Source organism: Salvelinus sp. IW2-2015, linkage group LG9 (genome assembly GCF_002910315.2).
Source record: "Salvelinus sp. IW2-2015 linkage group LG9, ASM291031v2, whole genome shotgun sequence".
Taxonomy (NCBI): Eukaryota; Metazoa; Chordata; class Actinopteri; order Salmoniformes; family Salmonidae; genus Salvelinus; species Salvelinus sp. IW2-2015.
Window position 1 is genome coordinate 24,674,036 of NC_036849.1, and position 16,678 is coordinate 24,690,713.

General features: G+C 45.1%; 1 protein-coding gene across 8 annotated transcripts in view; it reads left to right on the top strand.

The window, feature by feature from the left end:
• Positions 1 to 16,678, top strand: part of LOC111968857 (myelin transcription factor 1-like protein) — a 204,474-nt gene that overhangs the window by 139,250 nt on the left and 48,546 nt on the right. For all 8 annotated transcript variants that reach the window (XM_070445226.1, XM_023994773.2, XM_023994769.2 and 5 more), the window contains one exon: positions 11,504 to 11,955. In XM_070445226.1, the coding sequence (XP_070301327.1) occupies positions 11,504 to 11,955 (452 nt within the window). The remainder of the gene's footprint in view (positions 1 to 11,503; positions 11,956 to 16,678) is intronic.

Consider the following 16,678-nt stretch of genomic DNA (forward strand, 5'->3'; position numbering starts at 1 on the left):
CAGCTACCCCACTGCCTCCTTGTGCAAATCCAGATAAGGTCACATTAATCATAATGTGCCACATCACCTCCATGCCATCAACCCCCCTCTGTGGAGTATCTGTCTCTGAAATGAACATTTCCATATTTAATTGGGAGCTTTATTTTCCAAAAGGAGAGGGGGAGCAGGCGTGTGGGGAAGAACAAATAGAGGTGAAGTGGACTGACTCTCTGGGGAATTGTTTTTCAGGGGTTCAATATTTTTAAAAGTGATCATCTTGGTTAATGTATTTAATCCACTTGTTTTTCTTTGCTTCGTGTAACCACTGCCATTATTGAATAAAATATAGTGGCGTCAGCTCCCCTTGGTTTTCAGTCAACTACAGCACTGGTTTTCCCATCTCTCTCTTTTTCGTAATAACCACGTTATCAGAAAAACTCAACCTATAAAACAACATAAGATACCTTCAAACACATTTCAAAACCTAGACCCTCAAATATACTCTGGCACTCTCCTGTATCCCCCTCATCCCTTTCTTCCTCTGCCATTTGTTTATTTTTCCCCTTTGTGTTTTCCTCCTCTTTGTTTGGTGGTGTGTTATTATGACAGTCAGTCAGGGCAGCTCCAGTACCTAGCTCTGCTCTAGCCTAGCGTTAGCTAGCATGTGGTAAACAGGTGGTGTTTACTCCCCCTGCCTGCCTGTCCCCCCGCCCTCCCTCCCTCCCGCAGGAGACACATCAAAGGAAATGACAGATCATGTGTAGTGAGCCCAGGGCCCAGCATCGTGCCAGGGGGATGTGTGATGAGGAGCAAGACAGCAAGGGCAGCCAGACGCTTAGGGCTCTCCATCTCTTCTGGGCTGGGTACATCCTGACCTCTCACCCTCCCTACCCCCCTCCCACTAGCAGCAGCCCCCTAGCCTGCCCATCCCTCCGCACGGCTACCAGCTAAATTACATAAATGTCAAGAGTCCTCCACTGTCTCTGCTGGGGAAATGTACCAGGCCCAGTAGAATTTATTTATTTTATTTAACCCTTATTTACCAGGTAAGTTGACTGAGAACACATTCTAACGTACAGCAACGACCTGGGGAATAGTTACAGGGGAGAGGAGGGGGATGAATGAGCCAGTTGGAAGCTGGGGATGATTGGGTGTGACAAGCCAACAGAACAGGACAGAAACACAGCAGCTGGGCAATAGGCTGGGGGGTGAAAGCAAAGATGGATATTAGGGAGAGAACTTGATGTACACTAGTTTACATTTCCATTTTAGTCATTTAACCAGTGACTTGCAGTTAGTGRATTCAACTTAAAATAGCTAGGTGGAACGACCACCTATCACAATCATAGTAAGTTAATTCTTACCTCAGTAAAGCAGCTATCAGCAGTCAGTGCTACTAAGAATAGACAAGTGCGAGTGTTGCTGCTAAGTTTAATTATTATTATTATTTCAGATGGCACATGACACATTTACTGTGCTATCATGTCTTTTTGTGCTGATATTCTTGAGCTCTGGTTACTATTACTGCCATCTCTGTGCACATTAGAACCATATCTCAAACTAACTTTTAAAAACATGTATGGAGTTTGAACTCCATTATGGCAGTGTACTGTCTAATGCAACATATCCAGTGTAGCTAACACAGATGGATAGTGCAGAGGAGGAGGGTAAACCTCATCCAAGATGTGTCTCTCCCTACGCTAATGTGATTGATTGAAGTAATTATGTGAGTGGAGAGGACCCTTACAAAAATGTAACATGGTACTACTATGGTACTTTCACTTATACCATGGTATAGTCTGAATCATGGAAATGCACCATGGTTTTAGCCTTGAAGTATGATGGTACTACCATAGTACTGCCATCATACCTAAATATTACTATGGTATTGCATCATTTATATCATGGTATAGATCTGAATCATGGAAAAGTATGTTGGACACTGAAGAGCTCAGTTAATTTCTTGTTTTTATATTTTTTTTTACCCATTTTCTCCCCAATTTTCATGGTATCCAATCGCTAGTAATTACTATCTGTTCTCATCGCTACAACTCCCGTACGGCTCGGGAGAGACGAAGGTCGAAAGCCATGCGTCCTCCGAAGCACAACCCAACCAAGCCGCACTGCTTCTTAACACAGCGCGCCTCCAACCCACCGTGTACCTGGCCCCCTTGGTTAGCGCGCACTGCGCCCGGCCCGCCACAGGAGTCACTGAGCGCGATGAGACAAGGATATCCCTACCGGCCAAACCCTCCTAACCCGGACGACGCTATGCCAATTGTGCGTCGCCCCACGGACCTCCCGGTCGCAGCCGGCTGCGACAGAGCCTGGCGCGAACCCAGAGACTCGGTGGCGCGCTAGCACTGCGATGCAGTGCCCTTGACCACTGCGCCACCCGGGAGGCCCAGAGCTCAGTTACTTTCAATGTGGCTCCGTCATAGGAAGACACTTTTCCAACAAGACAGTTTGTCAAATTTCTACAGCTGCCACGGTCAACTGTAAGTGCTGTTATTCAACACTACTACCGAGTTCCAAACTGCCTCTGGAGCAATGTCAGACAAGAACTATTCGTCGGAGCTTCATGAAATGGGTTTCCATGGCCGAGCAGCCGCACACAAGCCTAAGATCACCATGTGCAATGCCAAGTGTCGGCTGGAGTGGTGTAAATCTCGCCACCATTGGACTCTGGAGCAGTGGAAACGCATTCTCTGGAGTGACGAATCACGCTTCACCATTTGGCAGTCTGAAAGACTAATCTGGGTTTGGCGGATGCCAGGAGAACGCTACCTGCCTGAATGGATAGTGCCAACTGTAAAGTTTGGTGGAGGAAGAATAATGTTCTGGAGCTGTTTTTAATGGTTCTGGCTAGGCCCTTTAGTTCCAGTGAAGGGAAATATTAATGCTACAACATACAATGACATTCTAGACAATACTGTGCTTCAAACTTTGTGGCAACAGTTTGGGGAAAGCCCTTTCCTGTTTCAGCATAACAATGCCTCCATGCACAAAGCGAGGTCCATACAGAAATGGTTTGTCAACCCCATCGAACACCTTTGAAATGAATTTGAACACCGACTGTGAGCCAGGCCTAATAGCCCAACTTCAGTGCCCGACCTCACTAAAGCTCTTGTGGCTGAATGGAAGCAAGTCCCCCGCAGCAATGTTCCAACATCTAGTGGAAAGCCTTCCCAGAAGAGTCGAGGCTATTAAAGCAGAAAAGGGGGGACCAACTCCATATTAATGCCCATGATTTTGGAATGAGATGTTCYATGAGCAAGTGTCCACATACTTTTGGTGCACTACATGGTTTTAGCTTTGAAGTATGATGGTACTGCCATGCACCTAAATAATACCATGGTATAGATGTGGATCATAGAAATACCATGGTTTTAAACTGCATTATACATTCTACCATGGTAACACAGTTATGATAAATGCTAACAGTTATTTATCAGTTATTAACATAACATGCAGTTATTAATAATTATCTTTATTTATTGTTCGTTTCCATAGTACAATGGCAGTATAATTACATTTGACATTTTAGTCCTTTAGCAGACATTCTTATCCAGAGCAACTTACAGTAGTGAGTGCATACATTTTCATATTTATTTTCATACTGGTCCCTCATGGGAATTGAACCCACAACCCTGACGTTGCAGGTGCCATGCTCTACCAACTTTATTCATTTAATGCATTAAATAAATAAACCCCCAAGGTCAAAAGAGGTTGGTTGGTATTATATTGGTGAATTTATATACCATTATGGGCAAGTTTCTGATAAAGTCAGAGGCAGACTACTATTGTTTGTCCTAGTTTGTCTCTAACATCAAAGAAAAGGGAAATAGTTGCTGCAAAAAGGGGTAATGCTTTCTGTATTAATAGTACTGTTTTTTGCTCATGTTTGGTTTCCCTGTGTTGCCAACCTGAAATGTGGGGAAATGTGAGATATATGGTATTCTAATCTTTGGCATTTTGTAACAATTTCCAGTATTTATAATCAAGGTGTGTTGTGCTTGTTTCGGCKCGGAGAGGGAGCCGCTCGCTCTAGTGGTTGCTTCACACGCTCRCACTCTACAGTGGCTCTCGCGCTAGCCTGCCTAGTCAATTGAATGAGAGAGCCAAGCCAACAAAATATTTGAAATGTTAACATCACAGTGAGCGATATATATAGCATAGGATATGAAACACCAAGTTAAGCAGAGTATTATTATATAATTGTTGTTATTTTTGATTATGTTTTGATAGTTAAATTCATTTATAAAAGTCCGTTAGCATAGAATCTGTTGTCGGCTAAAGTTAGCTCCAGTCAAGCTAGCCTGTTGTAGTCATGGCGACAGGACCAACTAACGTTCACACAGTGTAAACAAAAGAAAACATTGTAACTTGCTGTTTTTTGGGATATGTTGAGAATTACATGATAAACATGTATCTGAGATAAGATGATAATTAATACCTTTTCACAAATAGTTTTTTTTAATATGTTGGCTTTTTAGAATTGTATAGCCAAGTCAGTTGAGTGAGAGAGAGTGAACTGAAATGAAGAGAGAAGCACAAAACAAACTAACTATTTTAAATCTTCAAGGTTTCAGACTCCCTTCATTCTTCTAACCATACCCTATCCAGGTTTAAGACCATGTGTGTTATGGTTTTTCACTATGAGCTAAAGGGTTTAAGAGAGTTCTAGGCCTATGCTTTGCCATTGCAGAGCGAGWAGTCAATGTTGCATTATGTGAGTACCAAAAATTACTACGTTTTTTATGATGGTCCGGTGAGACACAGACCAACATAATACATTGTAAACAACAACCATGCTTTCTTGTTTCACTACATGCTGCCAGTACAAAACCATGTTTTTTTTATTCATTGCACTACCATGGTTAATTTTTGTACCATGGTAGCAAGTACAAGTACTGGGGGAGGTGCATGGCGAGGGTTTTGGTGCAAGGGCAGGTGGCTGGTTTTGGGGCAAGGTCAGGGGCTGCGACAAGGGCAGGGGAAAATATGAGGGCTGGGGCTAGGGAAAGTGCAGGGGTAAGTTGATGGAAATGGGGAAAGTAATGGTGCTGAAGAAGAGGTGAGTAGGGGGCTGAGGAAGAGACGGGCTGAAGAATAGGCTGGGTACGGGGCTGAGGCAGAGGAAAAGACTGGGGCTGAAGAAGAGGCTGGGTACGCAGCTGAGGCAGAGGAAAAGACTGGGGCTGAAGATGAGGCTGGGTACGGGGCTGAGGCAGAGGAAGAGACTGGGGCTGAGGAAGAGGCTTGGGCAGAGGAAGAGACTGGGGCTGCCTGGCAGCCTGAGTTGATGATGTGAGTTGGTGCTGGGTCTGTGTTTGTCTGCATGGGTTTGATTCCTCTGGCTCTACTGCATTGACTGTCTCCCATTACAGCCCATCACACTACAATGAATCACAACAGGGACTTGATGTTTTACAATACCATCTCTGTGTTGGCTGTGTGTACAAACTATACCATAGCGTGTGTTGTATTATCCAGTATAAAATCCACAATTAGAGAACACAGAATACACCCAAATTGCAGTGGCTGCCTGAGCCTCCCCTCCCACAGAACCACACAGCTTTTGTTCTCTTCTCCCCCTCTCTCTGACTCTCATTCTCCCTCTACCCCTCTTTCCTCTCCCCCTCTCTTTCTCTATCTTGCTGTCTCTTGCTTTCTCTCCCTCTCACACTCCTCTCTCTCTCGCTCTGTCTCTCTCACTCTCTCTCCCTCTTTCTCTCTCTGTCTTTCTCTCCCTTCCATTCTCTCTCCTTCTCTCCACCTTACCCTCTCTGTCTCTSTCTCTCTCTTTCTCTCTATCTATAGTATCTCTCTCCCTCTGTCTTTCTCTCCCTTCCATTCTCTCTCCCTCTCTCCAACTCTCTTCTCCCTATCTCTCCTTCTTCTCACCGACCCCCCCCCCCCTATATATCTCTCTCTCTCTTTCTATCTCTCCCTGACTTGCTACTGTCTGCGAGGATGGCAAATCCCTGTTGGATTTCTGGAGGATATCACCATGGAGATGGCGCTCTGCCACGCGTGCCAATAGATCCTGTTAGATAGGGACACAGCGAGAGGTGCACGGAACTCCTCTAACAGCTCTCTCTTTCTCTCTCTCTAGGCAGACAGGGGATGAGGTAGAAAAGGAGACAATTTAGGTATAAAGAGAGAGGATGGTGGCAAGAAGAGAGAGAGAGAGAGAGGGGTGAAGAGTGAGTGAGAATGGGGTGTAAGGGATGGAGAGGGAGAGAGAAAGACAGGGGAGATGGTGAGAGTGAGAAAGAGAGAGAGATTGAGAAAGAGAGAGTGAGAGAGAAAGAGAGAGCGAGAGAGAAAGTGAGAGAGAGGCAGGGGGATATAAAGTAATCAACACTTAGAATAAAAGGTTCCAAAGGGGTTCTTCGGCTGTCCCCATATCAATACCCATTTTGGTTTCAGGTAGAACCRTTTTTCTTTTCAGGTAGAACCATMCTGGGTTCCATGTATAACCCTCTGTGGAAAGTGTTCTACATGAACCCCAAAAGGTTTCTTCTTGGAACCAAAAGTAGTTCCTTTTAGGTTCTAGATAGCACCTTTTTTTCTAAGAGTGAAGAGTGAAAGCCATGAAGTGCAGCAGCAGTCTCATCCCAGTGTCAGGGAGACAAATAGCACAAAATGCTTATGATTGGACAAAGCTTCATCCCCCCGCCTTGAACAGGCTTTAATATGACTGCTAATAAAGCTGTTGTGTAACGCTCACTGTCACCTGCCTGGGTATACACACACACGCGCCGGAAGCATTCACGCATACACATATACACACGCATGTAAGTGCACACATGGACACAGACACAGAGACACACATACACAAACACAGACACACACACAACCACACAAAGACAGAGGTAATCCTACTCATGATTCTGAGCTCTCGAAATGTTCTTTCCCTTAACATGTACAGTGTTTTCCTCATGTTACTTGACTGACCACTTGTTCCGCTTTAGTTGAATGCGTTTCATCCAGAATTATCTCTTTAAAAATACAATACAAACCTGAAGTGTCTTTTCTGTTACACAAGGGTCAATTTTCCTTCGATAGCTGCCTTTCATACCAAACACACTTATTAAAGACTTCTACCCTGCTGCCTGGTGAAGAAAAGACAAACACTTTCTGTCCTCCTCTCCTGACGCCAGCAGTATTTCTTTATTTAAATGGCACTTAATAATTACCTGTGGAATGTTAATTGCTGGGTGCAGTCAGAAGGATGTAGCCACGGTAGCAGGGGGAGATGGTTGAGATGTGGCAAAGGCCTTGTTGTGAGAAAGCTGAGAATTGTGGGATGCTGATGTGTGTGTGTCACAGCAACCTAACAGCAAGAGTAGTAGGCTACACCAAGCAGTAGTTTTCAACCGGTGTGCTGCGGCACACTGGTGTGGCTTGAGGAACTCCTAGGTGTGGCTTGAGGAACTCCTAGGTGTGGCTTGAGGAACTCCTAGGTGTGGCTTGAGGAACTCRTAGGTGTGCCGGGAGACTTTTCCTCATCTTGATCATTTTTTGGAACACTCACTTATAAACATGACCTGTGGAATGCAGATGGAATTTTGACTTATGAGCACCAGCGCCGCTCAGATAATACATAGAATAGCTCTGTATCGTTGTTTCAAGGCCGGTGCGCTCAGGCTGTTGTTACAGGCTGTTGTTGCATCATGAGCAAAGTAATTTGTATAATTTTACACTGAACAAAAATATTTACGCAACATGTAAACTGTTGGTCCCATGTTTCATGAGCTGAAATAAAAGAGCCCAGAAATGTTCCATAAGCACAAAAAAATTATTTCTACAAACTTTTGAGCAAAAATGTGTTTACATCCCTGTTAGTGAGCATTTATCCTTAGCCAAGATAATCCATCCACCTGACAAATGTGGCATCAAGAAGCTGATTAAACAGCATGATCATTACACAGGTGCACCTTGTGCTGGGGACAGTAAAAGGCTTCTGCAGTTTTGTAACACAACACAATGCCACAGATGTCTCAAGTTTTGAGGGACTGTGCAATTGGAATGCTGACTGCAGGAATGTCCACCAGAGCTGTTGCCAGATAATGCAACGGTAATTTCTCTACCATAAGCCTTACCATAACGTTGTTTTAGAGACAGTACGTCCAACCCAGCTTCACAACCGCAGATGAAGTGTATGGCGTCATGTGGGCAAGTGGTTTGCTGATGTCAACTTTGTCAACAGTGAACATAACCCCATGGTGGCGGCGGGGTTATGGTATGGGCAGGCATAAGCTACGGACAACAAACTGAATTGCATTTTATCGATGGCAATTTGAATGAACAGAGATACTGTGACAAGATCCTGAGGCCCATTGTCGTGACATTGATCCGCAGCCATCACCTCATGTTTCAGAATGATAATGCACAGCCCCATGTCACAAGGATCTGTACACAATTCCTGGGAGCTAGAAATGCCCCATTTCTTCCATCTAGCAACCTTTCGGTTACTGGCCCAACGCTCTAACCACTAAGCTACCTGCCATCCTGACTAGTCTCCCAGTCTCTGCCGCTGAAAAACATCCCCACAGAATGATACTGCCACCACCATGCTTCACCGTAGGGATGGTGCCAGGTTTCCTTCAGACATGACGCTTGGCCTTCAGGCCAAAGAGTTAAATCTTGGTTTCATCAGACCTGAGAATCATATTTCTCATGGTCTGAGAGTCCTTTAGGTGCCTTTTGGCAAACTCCAATTTGGCTGTCATGTGCCTTTTACTGAGGAGTGGCTTCCGTCTGGCCACTCAACCATAAAGGCCTGATTGGTGGAGTGCTGCAGAGATGGTTGTCCTTCTGGAGTTCTGTCAGAGTGAACATCAGGTTCTTGGTCACCTCCCTGACATGCACTATGGATGATCAATAGAAACAGGATGCACCTGAGCTCAATTTCGAGTCTCATAGCAAAGGGTCTGAATACTTATGTAAATAAGATATTTCAGTTTTTTTATATATATATATAAATGTGCCCCCCAAAAAACTGTTTTCGCTTTGTCTTTGTGGGGTATTGTGTGTAGATTGATGAGGAACATGTTTTATTTAATACATTTTAGAATAAGGCTGTAACATAATACAATGTGTAAAATGTTGAGTGGTCTGAATAAATTTCCGAATGCATTGTATTTTTAACACATTAGTGGGATAAAGAGGCATTTAGAGATCATGCATAAAGTTGTTTTCGGTAAATATTGTAATGAAGTCTTTCAGTAGGGGAGGATTTTAGGACCCACTGAAACATATTTGCAGTAATAGTACAATGGAACATTATGTAACAATGGAAATAGTAACTGGTGTAATTGACCCCTTTTTATTGGCCAGATAAAAACAATTTCTAGCGATTTAAACGTTAATCCATTTGAGTGTTTCAATGGAATTAGCAGTATCACTGAGATTGTGAATTGTAAAGTGATTCAGGTGAAAATACATGAATAGCTGTCATGGAGTGACTGTAGCACATTAAGCACAGTCATACAGCCCCTCCATCTGGGTGATGCACTGCAAGTACTGCCTAATCGCTAAAAGCCATCCAGTCTGACAGACAGAGTGGTATGCAACGGAAGACGAGTATAGGAAAGAGTGAATTTCAACAGCTAGACACCTTCACTCCTTCCATACTTCCCTCCCTCCCACTCACCTATCCTCTCTGCCAGGCTGGCTGCTCGTATCCTGCTGGGACCCCTTGATTTATTTGGAGGGGCTCTGGAATGGGCCAGGATGAGTGGCATTTTAATGTGCTTTTGAGATGTTTGGTCACAAGCACTATTGATCACAGTACCCAGCGACCCCCTCCCCCCCACACAAACACACCTCCGCCCCCACTCTGGGGAGAGGTGCAGGACCTGCAGGAGCCTGCAGGGCTGACAGGCAGGGAATGAGTTTCCTTGTGGTCTTAGATTAATGAAATGAGGCCCTGGGTGTGGGTGCAGGGGCCAGGCTATTAAGTAATCCCTGTGCCTGCTGAGATTGAAGCTGTCTACCAGTTGAGCCCGACGCTGACTGAGTGATTGACACCCGCTCCTTTTGGTCTGTGTAGAACAGTGTGTGTGTGTGTGTGTGTGTGTGTGTGTGTGTGGTGTGTGTGCGTGCTGCGTGCGTGCGTGCGTGCCGTGCGTGCGTGCGTGCGTGCGTGCGTGCGTGCGTGCGTGCGTGCGTGCGTGCGTGCTCGTGCGTGCGTGGAGGGAGGAGGTGAGGAGGGAGGGAGGGATTATAATTCATGCAGCTTTGCAATTCTGAAACAAATAAACACTGGTAAAAGGTCTACAGTTAGCATGTTGCAGTGAGTCAGAATACCCAGTTCTCCACCAATTTAAGAAATGAGGCTTATGTACTAGTAGCTCCCCCCTAACCTTGAGTGGAGGAGGCTTCCGAGAGGTGCCACATCCGCTTGGAAACGTCCAAAACAGAACGCCTCCACCGACTATAATAACTGCTGATATAATTTCACTCCTCCGCTCCTTCAACCTAATGCTGTCTATTTGTTCACATTAGGGCCTATTCTGGGCTGAGTGAGGAGGGATAAACACTCTGGGCTGGTGTGAAGGGGAATCAGGAGCATTTCACAGCTCAGTAGCCTCTAACTAAGCATACCTGAAGCATTTCTGACTCTGTTACCGACCAGCATGGAACACTGCTCTGCTTGGCACCCAAAACACGTTGTCGCACTGGTCTCATTGGGACTCTGTCCGTGTGGTTTGTTTGATAGAGGGACTGGGTGCCACATGCGCACATCAATGCACACATACACACATGCACTTGAACACACACACACACACAGACCTGTATCGCCCCCAGACTCCCCATGGTTTGATGAGGGAAATGGATTAGGCTCCTGTGATCAATATTCTGGGTGAATACACAGATGATCAGATGATCAGATTAAAATGTGTCCTCTGCTGCCAATGGGACCAGGAGAATACAGTAAACCCATCCCTCTGATTATGCTGTTTTCCCAACGATGCCAGCTAAATAAACCATTTATTTTCAGAGGGTAACCCAGGGATGTAATTATCTATTTGTTTTAATATCATTGTTGTTATTTGTCTCAGAAATCCTCATCTTGCCTCCTATAATTATTAACCCAGCAAAGGATGGCAATTAGAATGTAATTACACAATAGTGAATGATTATGGGCACGATTAGAGCTCCGTTTCCTAAACTTTGATTTCACTTTCTCTATGGTGCCACAAACAAAAACCTTCAGCAGAGCATTGGGTCTGTCCTAGAGCTGTTCTGCAGCGAGAAAGCGAGAGAACATTCAACTACTTGTACCATTGTGCTGCAGTTGTGTTTTATTGTGTTTTGTAGAATTCTCTCCAAATGTGTTTTAATCAGTGAATAGCCTGCTGGGTAGTGTGCTGGCCCAGTGACACATTTAGAGACCAGAGCCAGTGTATTGTATTAGCTTAGCCAGTCAGCCACTAAGCCTGGTGAGTGGCTGGGGTTTTGGGTCTGCTGGCTAACAGTTAATGGTTCTGGTGTTATCTGTCCCCTGCAGTGTGTACGGCTGCCCTCTGGCCAAGAAGAGGAAAACAGTGGACAGACAGCCTCTGGAACCCCTGGAAGTGCTGGAGCCCATACTGGAACCCCTTGAACCAGCATCCAAGGGGACACCACTCATAACCCAGATGGACAACTCTACTATGGAGGAGAGCTACGAGACGGACGGAACAGAGGAGATGGATGATAGAGAGGAGGAGGTGGAGGAGGGAGTAGAGGATGGGGGAGATGAGGAAGAGGAGGAGGTAGCGGATGAGGAAGAGGAGAGATACTCGGATGACAATGAGGAACAGATGGAGCAGGAAGAAGGAGATGTGGAGAGAGGGGAGGGAGAGGGGGAGGAGGGAGAGGTGGAACAAGAAGAGGAGGAGGAGGAGGAAGAGGGAGTAGAAGAGGAAGAAGATGAGGAAGAGTATGAGGAGGAGTTTGATGAGCAGAGTCAAGGCCAAGGTGAGACTTTATTTACTTGCCTGTTACACCGAAAGATATTAGGATATAATATTCAAAAGAATGTACATATTTGCATTGTGGAATGGTTAGCCTAGAATATATATATATATATATATACAGTGCCAGTCAAAAGTTTGGACACACCTACTCCTTCAAGGGTTTTTCTTTATTTTATGTTGTAGACATCAAAAGACATCAAAACTATGAGATAACACATATGGAATCATGTGGTAACCATTTTTTTTTAACAGATCAAAATATATTTTATATTTGAGATTCTTCAAAGAAACCACCCTTTGCCTTGATGACAGCTTTGCACGCTCTGGCATTCTTTAAACCAGCTTCACCTGGAATGCTTTTCCAACAGTCTTGAAGGAGTTCCCACATATGCTGAGCACTTGTTGGCTGATTTTCCTTCCCTCTGTGGTCCAACTCATCTCAAACCATCTCAACTGGGGTGAGATCAGGTGTTTGTGGAGGCCAGGTCATCTGATGCAGCACCACCAAAGCACCCCCACACCATCACACCTCGTCCTCCATGATTCACGGTGGGAACCACACATGCGGAGATCACCCGTTCACCTACTCTGCGTCTCACAAAGACACGACGGTTGGAACCAAAAATCTCAGATTTGGACTCATCAGACTAAAGGACAGATTTCCACCAGTCTAATGTCCATTGCTCGTGTTTCTTGGCGCGAGCAAGTCTCTTTTTATTATTGGTGTCCTTTAGTAGTGAAGGCCTGATTCACGAAGTCTCCTCTGAACAAATCAAATCAAATTGTATTTGTCACATACACATGGTTAGCAGATGTTAATACAAGTGTAGCAAAATGCTTGTGCTTCTAGTTCCGACAATGCTGTAATAACCAACGAGTAATCTAACCTAACAATTCCACAACTACTACCTTATACACACAAGTGTAAAGGGATAAAGAATATGTACATAAAGATATATGAATGAGTGATGGTACAGAACGGCATAGGCAAGATGGTATCGAGTACAGTATATACATATGAGATGAGTAATGTAGGGTATGTAAACAGAAAAGTGGCATAGTTAAGTGAGCTAGTGATACATGTATTACATAAAGCTGGCAAGATGCAGTAGATGATATAGAGTACAGTATATACATATACATTATATTAAGTGGCATTGTTTAAAGTGCTAGTGATACATTTTTGATCAATTCCCATTATTAAAGTGGGCTGGAGTTGAGTCAGTATGTTGGCAGCAGCCACTCGATGTTAGTGGTGGCTGTTTAACAGTCTGATGGCCTTGAGATAGAAACTGTTTTTCAGTCTCTCGTCCCTGCTTTGATGCACCTGTACTGACCTCGCCTTCTGGATGATAGCGGGGTGAACAGGCAGTGGCTCGGGTGGTTGTTGTCCTTGATGATCTTTATGGCCTTCCTGTGACATCGGGTGTGTAGGTGTCCTGGAGGGCAGGTAGTTTGCCCCCAGTGATGCGTTGTGCAGACCTCACTACCCCTCTGGAGAGCCTTACGGTTGTGGAGGAGCAGTTGCCGTACCAGGCGGTGATACAGCCCGACAGGATGCTCTCGATTGTGCATCTGTAGAAGTTTGTGAGTGCTTTTGGTGACAAGCCAAATTTCTTCAGCCTCCTGAGGTTGAAGAGGCACTGCTGCGCCTTCTTCACAACGCTGTCTGTGTGGGTGGACCAATTCAGTTTGTCCCTGATGTGTACGCCGAGGAACTTAAAACTTACTACCTCTCCACTACTGTCCCGTCGATGTGGATAGGGGGTGCTCCCTCTGCTGTTTCCTGAAGTCCACTCATTTCCTTTGTTTTTGTTGATGTTCAGTGTGAGGTTATTTTCCTGACACCACACTCCGAGGGCCCTCACCTCCTCCCTGTAGGCCGTCTCGTCGTTGTTGGTAATCAATCCTACCACTGTAGTGTCGTCCGCAAACTTGATGATTGAGTTGGAGCGTGCATGACCACGCAGTCGTGGGTGAACAGGGAGTACAGGAGAGGGCTCAGAACGCACCCTTGTCGGGCCCCAGTGTTGAGGATCAGCGGGGTGAGATGTTGTTACATACCCTCACCACCTGGGGGTGCCCGTCAGGAAGTCAGTACCCAGTTGCACAGGGCGGGTCGAGACCCAGGGTCTCGAGCTTGATGACGAGTTTGGAGGTACTATGGTGTTAAATGCTGAGCTGTAGTCGATGAACAGCATTCTCACATAGGTATTCCTCTTGTCCAGATGGGTTAGGGCAGTGTGCAGTGTGTTGCGATTGCGTCGTCTTGGACCTATTGGGGCGGTAAGCAAATTGAGTGGGTCTAGAGGTGTCAGGTAGGGGAGGTGATATGGTCCTTGACTAGTCTCTCAAAGCACTTCTGATGACGGAAGTGAGTGCTACGGGGCGGTAGTCGTTTAGCTCAGTTACCTTAGCTTTCTTGGGAACAGGAACAATGGTGGCCCTCTTGAAGCATATGGGAACAGCAGACTTGGATAAGGTTAGATTGAATATGTCCGTAAACACACCAGCCAGCTGGTCTGCGCATGCTCTGAGGACACGGCTGGGGATGCCGTCTGGGCCTGCAGCCTTGCGAGGGTTAACACGTTTAAATGTTTTACTCACTGCAGTGAAGGAGAGTCTGCAGGTTTTGGTAGCGGGCTGTGTCAGTGGCACTGTATTGTCCTCAAAGCGAGCAAAGAAATGATTTAGTCTGTCTGGGAGCAAGACATCCTGGTTCGCGACGGGGCTGGTTTTCTTTTTGTAATCCGTGATTGACTGTAGACCCTGCCACATGCCTCTTGTGTCTGAGCCGTTGAATTGCAACTCTACTTTGTCTCTATACTGACGCTTAGCTTGTTTGATTTCCTTGCGGAGGGAATAGCTACACTGTTTGTATTCGGTCATGTTTCCGGTCACCTTTCCCTGGTTAAAAGCAGTGGTTTGCGCTTTCAGTTTCGCGCGAATGCTGCCATCAATCCACGGTTTCTGGTTTGGGAATGTTTTAATAGTTGCTGTGGGTACGACATCGCCGATGCACTTCCTAATGAACTCGCTCACCGAATCAGCGTATTTGTCAATGTTGTTGTTGGACGCAATGCAGAAGGACTTGAGTTCCTGTATGTTGTTATGATCACACCACGTCTCGTTAATCATAAGGCATACCCCCCCGCCACTCTTCTTACCAGAAATATGCTTGTTTCTGTCGGCGCGATGTGTGAAGAAACCAGCTGGCTGCACCGACTCCGATAGCGTCTCTCAAGTGAGCCATGTTTCCGTGAAGGAAAAAACGTTACAGTCTCTGATGTCTCTCTGGAAGGCAACCCTTGCTCGGATTTCATCAACCTTGTTGTCAAGAGACTGGACATTGGCGAGTAGTATGCTAGGGAGTGGTGCGCYATGTGCCCATCTCCGGAGCCTGACCAGAAGACCGCTTCGTTTGCCCCTTTTACGGCGACGTTGTTTAGGTTCGCCGGCTGGGATCAGATCCATTGTCCTGGGTGGAAGGCAAAACACAGGATCCGCTTCGGTCATATTCCTGATCGTATTGTTGTTAAGTTGACGATGCTCTTATGTCCAATAGTTCTTCCCGACTGTATGTAATAAAACCTAAGATTACCTGGGGTAACAATGTAAGAAATAACATGTAAAAAAACWAAATACTGCATAGGAACGCGAAGCGAGGCGGCTATCTCAGTTGATGTTGAGACTTGTCTGTTACTTGAACTCGGTGAAGCATTTATTTGGGCTGCAATCTGGGGTGCAGTTAAATCTAATGAACTTATCCTCTGCAGCAGAGGTAACTCTGGGTCTTCCTTTCCTGTGACGGTCCTCATGAGAGCCAGTTTCATCATAGTGCTTGACGGTTTTTGTAACTGCACTTGAAGAAACTTTCAAAGTTCTTAAAATTTTCCGGATTGACTTACCTTCATGTCTTAAAGTAATGATGGACTGTCGTTTCTCTTTGCTTATTTGAGATGTTCTTGCCATAATATGGACTTGGTCTTTTGCCAAATAGGGCTATCGTCTGTATACCACCCCTACCTTGTCACAACACAACTGATTCTCAAACACATTAGAATGAAAGAAATTCCACAAATGAACTTTTAACAAGACACACTTGTTAATTGAAATGCATTCCAGGTGACTACCTCATGAAGCTGGTTAGGAGAAGGCCAAGAGTGTGCAAAGCTGTTGTCGTGACGTTGTATTAGTTAATGTGACGACTGTTGCTCATCGAATGATTAAAGGTTTATAATTGCGTGAWTAACTGAATCAAGCGATTATTTACTCATTAACCTGGGGCACCATGGGATTTTTTTTTAAATTGAGTTTCTATTTCCCAAATTAACTCAAAGAATATCAGAATATCGATTTTACAACAGCCGCTAATTAATCAGTTACCTCTACAGTCTCGTTCTGAACGTCGCATAATCTGGGAATCTGCACGGACCCGGGTCTCACCAATGAGTTCGTACCACACCAATCTTAGTTGATTATTTATTTACTAGAAAGCTAAAATTATGATAAAAGATACACATACACAAAAACACATTCTAGGCTATTAATTAGAACTTAATATAACGGGCCAACACACTATGGCGCGTGTTACCCAAAATGGGGATTTAAAAGAGAGAAAAAGCATAGGAATGAAACAGTGTAGATACCACGATTCGATGGGGAGTGGAGGCTAGGTGGTTCGGCTTGAATTCACCCGCTTAGACACAGCTACTCATCCGTAG